Source organism: Monodelphis domestica, chromosome 2 (assembly GCF_027887165.1).
Source record: "Monodelphis domestica isolate mMonDom1 chromosome 2, mMonDom1.pri, whole genome shotgun sequence".
Classification (NCBI taxonomy): Eukaryota; Metazoa; Chordata; class Mammalia; order Didelphimorphia; family Didelphidae; genus Monodelphis; species Monodelphis domestica.
This window is the reverse complement of record NC_077228.1, coordinates 505,307,419-505,315,704: the sequence shown is the minus strand read 5'-3', so window position 1 is coordinate 505,315,704 and position 8,286 is coordinate 505,307,419. Positions and strand designations below refer to the sequence as shown.

The window sequence follows — 8,286 nt, the reverse complement described above, 5'->3', positions numbered from 1 at the left end:
TCGGAAGGAAGGGGCAGTGCCTGAAGGGGTTAGAGGGGGTGGGGAGCGCAGTCAAGGACCCTATTGGGATGAACGGTCAATTAGGAAACATTTATTAGGCGCCTACTATGTACCGGCCAGGCACTTCGCTAGATCCCGGGGATAGAGAGTAGACCAAAGCCAGAGGCTGCTCTCAGGAAGCTTCCAGTCTAAAGGAAGGGTTCTTAGCCAGCAGGGGCACGGGCGATAGCCCCCACCCCATTTCTAATAGAACTCCGACTAGGGAGGAATGCAAGCCCGCAGGGGAAGTGCAAGGAACTCCCAGGAAGCGGCCGGCAGGTTGTCTCGGCCCGAGGCTAGGTGGGACCCGCGGGCGGAGCGAGCGCAGCGCGCGCCCCACGCTGGCAGGGGCCCGAGGAGCGAGGTGACGTCACCCCCGGGTGGGCTCGCTTTTTCATTAATGAAACCGGCGGGCGCGGGCGCATGCGTGCCGGCGTCCCCTCCCCCTCCTCCCCCCGCCTCCCTCCCCGCTCCGCCCCCCCTCCTCCCCGCTCCCCCCGCCCTCTCCGGTTGCTCGCTCGCTCTTGCTTTCTCTCTCTCTCTCTCTCTCTCTCTCTCTCTCTCTCTCTCTCCCCGAGCCGTGGAAAAGGATCCCACTTCCGGTGGGGTGTCATGGCGGCGTCTGGGGCTGGGATGGCTGAGGGGAGACGGCGCTAGTGGGGAGAGAGACCCAGAGGGCTCCCCCCCTCCCCTCTCCCCTTCCCCCCTCCCCCGGCCTGCCCACGGACGCCCCCTCCCCCCGCCCCCCTCCCCGCGGGCCACTGGCGCCCACCCCCGCGGGAGGGAGCCCGGAGCGCCCCCGGCCCCCTGCCCGGGCCCCCTCCCCCGGGGCCCCCGGCCCCTCCCCGGCTGGGCCCGGCCCGGGGGCGCCCGCGACCGCCGCCCGTCGCTCTCCGCCCCAGTCCCCCGGCCTCGGGGCGGACATGGCCGCGCACAAGCCCGTGGAATGGGTCCAGGCCGTGGTGAACCGCTTCGATGAGCAGGTAACGGGCCGGCCGGGGCGGGGGTCGCCTCTGGGGAAGGGGGCCTCGGCGGGGGCGGGGCCCCGAGGCCCCTGGCGCCGACTGGATCGGTGGAGGTATCCGGGGCTCCCGGGGAGACTGAACTCCGGGAGGGCACGTAGTGGGCGCTGCCGAAGCGCCCCGCGAGCCCCAGCCCCCTGGCATCCCGGCGCTTCCTCCAGGGCACTGGCTTGGGGGATCTGGGGGGCTTTCTGGGGCTGGCCATCTGGCTTTAATCAACCCCACCCCCACCTCTCTTTTATTTATTTATTTTTAGAATGGGGTAGGCAAAGAGGATTTCCTTCTCCGTGTCCTCGTCGTTGGAGGGTGGGTAACAGAGGCCCTTCGGATTGACCCCCCCCATCTTCAAGCGACCCCTCCCCACCCATTCCTTTTGCTTTTTCTCTTAAAGGAGGAAGACTAGAAGGCTTCCTCTCTGACCTTATGCCCTATTATTCCCTTCTTCCTTTCCCGGTGCACCGACCCACCTTCCTAGCGGAGCGGGGACAAGAGACCTTGCCAGCCTGTGATCCCCCGGGGCCCTTGTTCGTAGCCTGCCCCTACCCCCAGGATTGTTACCCCCTTTAATTTTTCTTCCCTTTCCCCTACTCCCCCATTGCCTTTACTCGCACAAGTGAGAATCTTGGCGGGGTGAGGCGGGGGGAGAGAAGTGGAAATATTGGGTGGGGTGGGTGGGTGGGAGTCCCAGAGCCCAAGACAGCTAGAATATGCGGTGGGAGAGGGGTTCGCTTCTGCCTTGCCTAGTGTCTGCTTCAAACTATTAGATGTACAAGAGCGCTTTCATTGAGAATTCTTGAGGAATCCCCTAGACTAAGGATGGGACTTTTCCCGGAGTGTCACACACTCGGAGAGTCCTTGGGCCGGGGTGGCTAGGACCCCTCGCACCACCTTTGTGTTGCCCAGGGAGGTTCGGCAGGGTTTCCAGGGATGGTTTTCTGAGCTCTGTGAACCTCCCAGGAGAAGGAAATTGCCTAAGGTTGAGCCAATCCGTTTTGTTTACTGTGTATAATAAACATGAAACTGATGGGGGGGGGGGCAGCCCTTTTATATGATCGATAAACATTCTTTGCTGAGCTGTGTAGTGTTTATGACCCGTCTGAAAGGGTGGGAGAAGAAGGAGGAAGGAATGGGGGGGGGGGCGGGGAGGGCTTAAGAAACTAAACAGACTGAGGCTAGAAGAAAACCTCCAAGAGTTACCTAGTCCATCCTGTTTCCAGGCAGCACCAGCCCAGACTGTTAATCTTAACCTGATTTCACCATCCAGAGAAGTAAATTGTTGCTACATTTAATTCATTTATTATTAGGATAGACGATGAAAATTGAACTGGTGTAAAAGACATGTGTCTAATTTTTATCTTAAGTTAAAAACTCCCCAAAGCATAATTTCTCCTTTGATTGACAGCCCAGGCCTGCACTCCTTGTTTCTTTCTGTTGTTGTCCCCCTTCTATTATTTATATTGGATTCACCTTGAATTATTGACCTCCCATACATATCCTTAAGTATCACCGGAAAAAAGATCTCGGGATTGAAAAAGGGAATGGTTCTGATTACGTGCCCTGTAATGCAAGAAAATGTTTCTCTTTGTGTCCCCAGTGTTAAAAGGCCTGAGGCTTTGTCGTTTCCTTTGTTATGTATATTGTGGAATCAGGCTTGCCAACATCTGTTAAAAGTTAAGAACTCTAGCTATTTAAACAGAAGCATTTTTCTTTGCTCCTCCTGCTGTAATGAAGGGGAAGGTATATCAAGTGAGTTCCTTCCCTCCTTCCCTTGCTCTTGCTTTATCCACCCATTGAAGCCTACGGCAGGGAAAATAGAAGATGCACTTTTTTTGGTGACATCAAATGAAGCCCTAACTAAAATTATTGCTGAAGGGCCAGCAAGTTGTCATCTGAATTTCTTTTTCTCTTGAAGACAAGTGGCATTTAATTTTTGGTAAGGAAACTGAGGCACTGTCAGGCCATATGGCTTTTCAGCAGCTAAGACACCAGTGTAAAGAGAGAGTCCACTTGCTTTCAAGTTTCCTAGTAGGTCTATAGCAGAAAGAGCCTGGGACTTGGAGCTAGTGGGCTTGGATTTAAGTGTGGCTTCAGGATAAGGAGCAAATTTTTTAGCTTTAGCTTTGTTTGTGTTTTTTGTAAAAAATCTGTTAAGCAGGTTGCTAATACGGGTGCTCCTACTCTGAGTATTTGTGTGAAAAAGGCTTTATGAATTGTAAAGCACTATGTAAATTTGAGTTATTCATTTTTATCATTGACAAAAGTGGCCTTTGGAGGGAGCAGGTTTCCAGTGTTGTTCTGAAGAGTACAATCTGTACATAGTCTGCCATAACTATTGAAGATAATAAATGTTCCCCAAGTACTTCTGAAAGTTTTGTGTTTTGGAAGAATTCAGAATGTCTCATGTCCCCAGGGAAAGTGAAACAAAATTAAATAAATCAATATCAAATAAACAATAAACATTTATTAAAAGCTTGCTATGGGCCAGGTACTGTGCTAAGCTAGAGATACCAAAAGGTGAAAGACAGTCCTTGCCCTCTAGGAGCTTCTCATCTAATGGGAAAGACAAACAAACATATATAAAACAAGCTATACACCAGATAAATAGGAAATAATTAACAGAGGAAAGCACTGGAATTAAGAGGAGTTAGGGAAGAAAGGCTTCCAGTAAAAGAAGGGATTTTAGTTGAGACTTTAAAGGAAGCCAGAAAGGTCTGTGGTTCGTGGGAGAGTGTTCCAAGAATGGGGGACTGCCTGAGAAAATCCCCAGAGGCAAGAGAGGGATGTTTCTTTTTCTTACCTTATATGTATAGATAAGTGAAAGCTTTCTGTTATTAAGATTTTAGAAGCTAGCAAAGGATGAGTTCCTCTTACTTAAAGATGGGACCTCCTTTTATGATTAAATTGATGATCATTTGGAGGGGATATTCAATTTCTGTGAGTGAAGTAGAATACAATATATTTCATTTCCGATAAATTACTTGGCTTCTCTTTGTAATTATATTGGTGTTACTTGCTACTTAGTGAAAGTCTCAAAGAATCCAGAGGCCTTTTCATTTGTATCCCTTCTAGCAAAGCCGCATATATCAAATTCAAATCCTTACATCTGAGACATTATTTTTTTTCCGCAGGGCATCAGAGTTGTTTTAAAATCAATTTCTAGGGCATAATAAACTACACATTAAAAACATTTAAACCATATCATGTCCTATATAAGGACAGATAACCATACATTTCAGTACCATAAGAATTTATGAAGTCTCCACTGAGTGTGAAACCAAGTAAAAAATTAAAAAAAAAATCTCTGTCCTTAAGGAGTTCCATTCCTTGTGTGGGGAGACAGGGAACAGATGTCACCAGAGAGGTGGGCTTCTAGAGAATTGGGTTCAACAGGTGCCTGTGCTAGCCTCAGTTATGTGGGGTTTTGGGGTGAGGGGTTCTTTTTGGCTGAGCTTTATAAGGTAGAAATGCCTGAACAGCCGACTCTGGCTCAACTGCTTAGAGTTACTGTTGCTCAGTTCTCAGTGAAACTGAGCAGGAGAGAGTTTTGGGTTGTCCTTACCCAGGCCCAGTTAGGAAGGCTTTCAGAAGCCACTAGTTCAGCTGCTCCCCAATTCAGCTGATACTTCAGAAGAATACAGCCAATCTCCGTTTTGTGTGACGATGGGAAAATTGGGGTGCTGTGGTGTCTTCCCTTCGGAAGTTGGAACAAGTAGCTGGGACTTAGAGTCTGTTCATTTGAATGCACGTCAAGGCAAATAAGAGAAGTACTGAGGGGAGAAAAGGATATAGTTAGTAACTCTGCCCTGGATGTATCTGTCTCTCTCTCTGATAGGTGCTGTGGCTTTTAACAATTCCCCCTTTTATAAAATCACATTCTAATTAGAATGTCCTCTGTATAGGAAAAGGAAAGGTGCCTCAAATGATTGACCAAGGTAGCTAGATCATGAATTGGGTACCAGTTGGCCTAAATTAATAATTTAAGGGGGCATCTGGGTGGCTCAGTGGATTGAAAGTCAGGCCTGGAGAATTTGACTGCAGACACTTAGCTATGTGTTCCTGGGCTAGTCACTTAACCCCCATTGCCTAGCTCTTACCACTCTTCTGCCTTGGAACTAATACACAGTGTTAATTCTAAGATGGAAGGAAAGGGTTTTTTTAAAAAGTAATAATGGTTAAAAAAAACAACCCAGATTAAGTGGTAGCTTAAGGCTTTGCTCCTTGGGGGGGGGGGGGGAGGAGCATTTAAGTGCCTACTGTGTGTTAGGCACTGTGTTAAACAAATGTGATCTCTCCCTTCCCCTCGGTCTCCTCCCAAAGGCAAAAGACAGTCCCTGCTCTCAAGGAGCTCAGTTAATGAGGGAGTTCACAATCTATTATGGGGAAATCATTATTTTAAAAGTCCTGCTATCTTTAAAATCCTCTGCCTTTCTAGGGGTTTTTATTTATCTTTATTCATCTTTCTATCTATCTCTCTGTCTAGGCCGTATTTGTGATTGTGATTATATTGAAGAAGGCAGGTGCTGGTGAAGACATTTCCTCTGACTCTGTAGATGGACAGTTTGCAGTTTATAGCCCTGGAAGAAGACTGCTCGGGTCATTTATGTAGCTGCCCAGAACCCAAGTGTGTGGGAGTCAGAACTCAGATCCAGATTGTTTTGACTTGCGGATGTCCCGTCCTCTATGCTGCTTCTCTCAGTGTTTTACAGTAACTAAGTGCAAATAGGAACTTGGTCATATGAGTGACAGTTTTGATGTTGGCATTAGTAGAAAAGTGATTATTCTAATCGTTTAGGCGCTTAACTCCCAGTTTTCTCTCCCAGTGATCTCACTTCCACAATGACCCCTTCTAGTATGGGGAGTTTTTGTTTTCTAGATTTCTTTTCCAAATAGGATAAGGTTTCTTTTATCTTAACTTTGCTTGACCTAGGTTACCACTGATTTCTGCCTCTGTAGTTCTACTCCAGCTGTTATCACCTCCTTGTTAAAATACAGTCACCTTATTGTTCACAGGGCTTGAGAATTCTCCTAACCCAGAAATTTCCTGGTTCCCCTCAGCCCTCTGGCTACTAACTTTTTGTCTCCTTTTGTGGGTGCCTTCCTGAGCCCGTGTCCTTCATCCTCGGTTTTATGTTCTCGCCTTTCATGAGCTCACTTCTGGGCTTTAACTATTAATTCCCTGCAGATGACTACTCAGTCTGTAGCTTGACATTTGACCTCAGATGCTCCAGGCCTGTCCTTTTAACTGTCTGTAATACCGAGAAGTCTTCAGACTCCATATGGAAAAGTAAATTCATCATCATTTCATCCATCACAGACTGGATGGATCTTCTTTCCAGTTAGGGTTTAGAGCTAGCAATTTAGAAGTTGTCTCATTCAGTTTCCTTATTTTACAGTGGAGGAAACCAAGGCACAGAGAGGTCCAGCATTCCTTCTACCTGGCCCCTAGTAGAATGAAAAGAACCTTGGGTTGGAAAACTGGTTTCTCAGGTTCAGACTTGGGTGGGCTACTAATTATTTGTGTGATCTTGAACAAGTCACTGACCCTTTGTTTCTTTTCTGTAAAGTTGGGGAATCGAAGTAAAAAAGTTAGCCATCTCTACCATTCTTAATTCTCCCAGTGTAAAAGCCTTGGGACCAGTTCTTAACTCTTTCTCTTCCTCCTTTCCTGGGTTTTTTCTTTGAGACATTAATTGACAAGCATTTATTGACTACCATGCGTCATTTGACATTTTCTTTATTTTCAGTACTGTAAACTTCATTATCACCCTAATAGATTTCTAGTTAATCTTCTAGCTTCCAAACTTTCCTTTTGTACCTGTCATCCTAAATAGATATGTAAATGCACATATAGACATGTATTTGTGTGTATGTATGTGGTGTTTTCGTTTCTATATGAATCTCTCCTTTAATAATCGCTTTTAATACTAGTTGTGTGGAAAATCAGATAGCAGCTGGATGGTGCAGCGGATAGAGTTCTGACCTGGAGTCAGGAAGACTGGTTTCAGATCCAGCCTCCAGTGCTACCTTGCTGTTCAGCCTTGGGCAAGTCACTTAGCTTCTGGCAACCTCAGTTTTCTCATCTGTAAAATGTTGTGAGGATCAAAAGAGATAGATAACATCTACATAGTGCTTCCCAAGCTTACCAGCTATGACTACTCTTCTTATTACTTGTGGTCCTCAGTTTCCTCATATGTGCCCAACCTCTTTCCTGCAATGATGGAACATCACTCCCACCCCCACCCCCCATGGGTTAGCACGGTTCATTTTTCGTATACAAAGTACAGGTAGAATTGAAGCTGTCAATTTGGTGTTTTAGATCAAAGTGTGGATTTTATCCTTTAAGGAGTAGCCTGAACTCCAAGGAAGGCTTGCACGACTGGGAAAGGATCCTTTGACCTGGAGTCAAAAGTAAGAGCTTGGGCTCTGCTGTCTCACCGGAAGTTGGTGAAACCCTTTGGAAAAGTTGAGCTCCCCAAGCGTCAGATGGTGTGTGTCCTTCCTTCGCAAGGGATCTCTGGTCCTCTCCCTGCCTGAGCATTAAGGAGCAAACTTGTAGCATTTTCCCAGAGCCTCATTCATGTTAGACCACAGATAGCCTGCTGCTAATGCTCCAGAGGTTTTTGCTTTCACCTCGCTGGGCTACTGTGTGCCTGCCTGCCGTAGGCATCCCTTTGGCCTTGAATGGCAGATGCTGGAAGGGTGCCATAAAGTCTCCTAGAAGTAACCTGGTACCAGTGAGTCCCCTTGATGAACGGCCTTCCTTTCTATGGCTCTAAGCTTAGGGCAGCTGGAGCTCCTGGGCAAAGCACTTACCAGCACTTAGTGCTGAATGAGGGAGGGAGCTGGCCTGCAGGTAGCCCAGCCTCTTTCCAACTCTTAAAGATGCTCTGACTGATGGGAAAAGAATTGGCGTGATGTCTAAGATTCGCTTTCTTTGGGACACGAAACCTTAGACTTTTGTCTTTTACTTGGAAGTATCAGTGATGTGGCTCCTGTTGCATTCGAATGCGTCTTAATTTTATAGCTGACTTTTTTTTTTTTAAGTATCAGTCAGTAAATTTTTCTTAAGAGTCTTACTTCCAGTTGCTTGGCTAAAAGGTCTGTATGCAAAAAAAGGCAGTCCTGGCTCTCCAGGTGCTCACATTATAATTAAGGAGACAGCATGCAAATTCTATTTGTTGTTTTGTTGTCTCTTGTGTTCTGGCCCCCATTTGAGGTTTTCCTA

At 47.2% G+C, this 8,286-nt stretch overlaps 1 protein-coding gene across 22 annotated transcripts in view; it reads left to right on the top strand.

The window, feature by feature from the left end:
• The first annotated feature begins 782 nt into the window (after positions 1-782).
• The window catches only part of NF1 (neurofibromin 1), a 281,583-nt gene continuing 274,079 nt past the window's right edge, over positions 783-8,286 (top strand). For 7 of the 22 annotated variants that reach the window (XM_056819476.1, XM_056819473.1, XM_056819474.1 and 4 more), the window contains exon 1: positions 784-1,022. In XM_056819476.1, coding sequence (XP_056675454.1) covers positions 963-1,022 — 60 coding nt within the window. In that variant the 5' untranslated portion in view covers positions 784-962. Of the gene's footprint in view, positions 1,023-8,286 lie in introns of all 22 variants that reach the window. The other 15 variants (XM_056819486.1, XM_056819490.1, XM_056819488.1 and 12 more) reach the window with 4 other exon arrangements.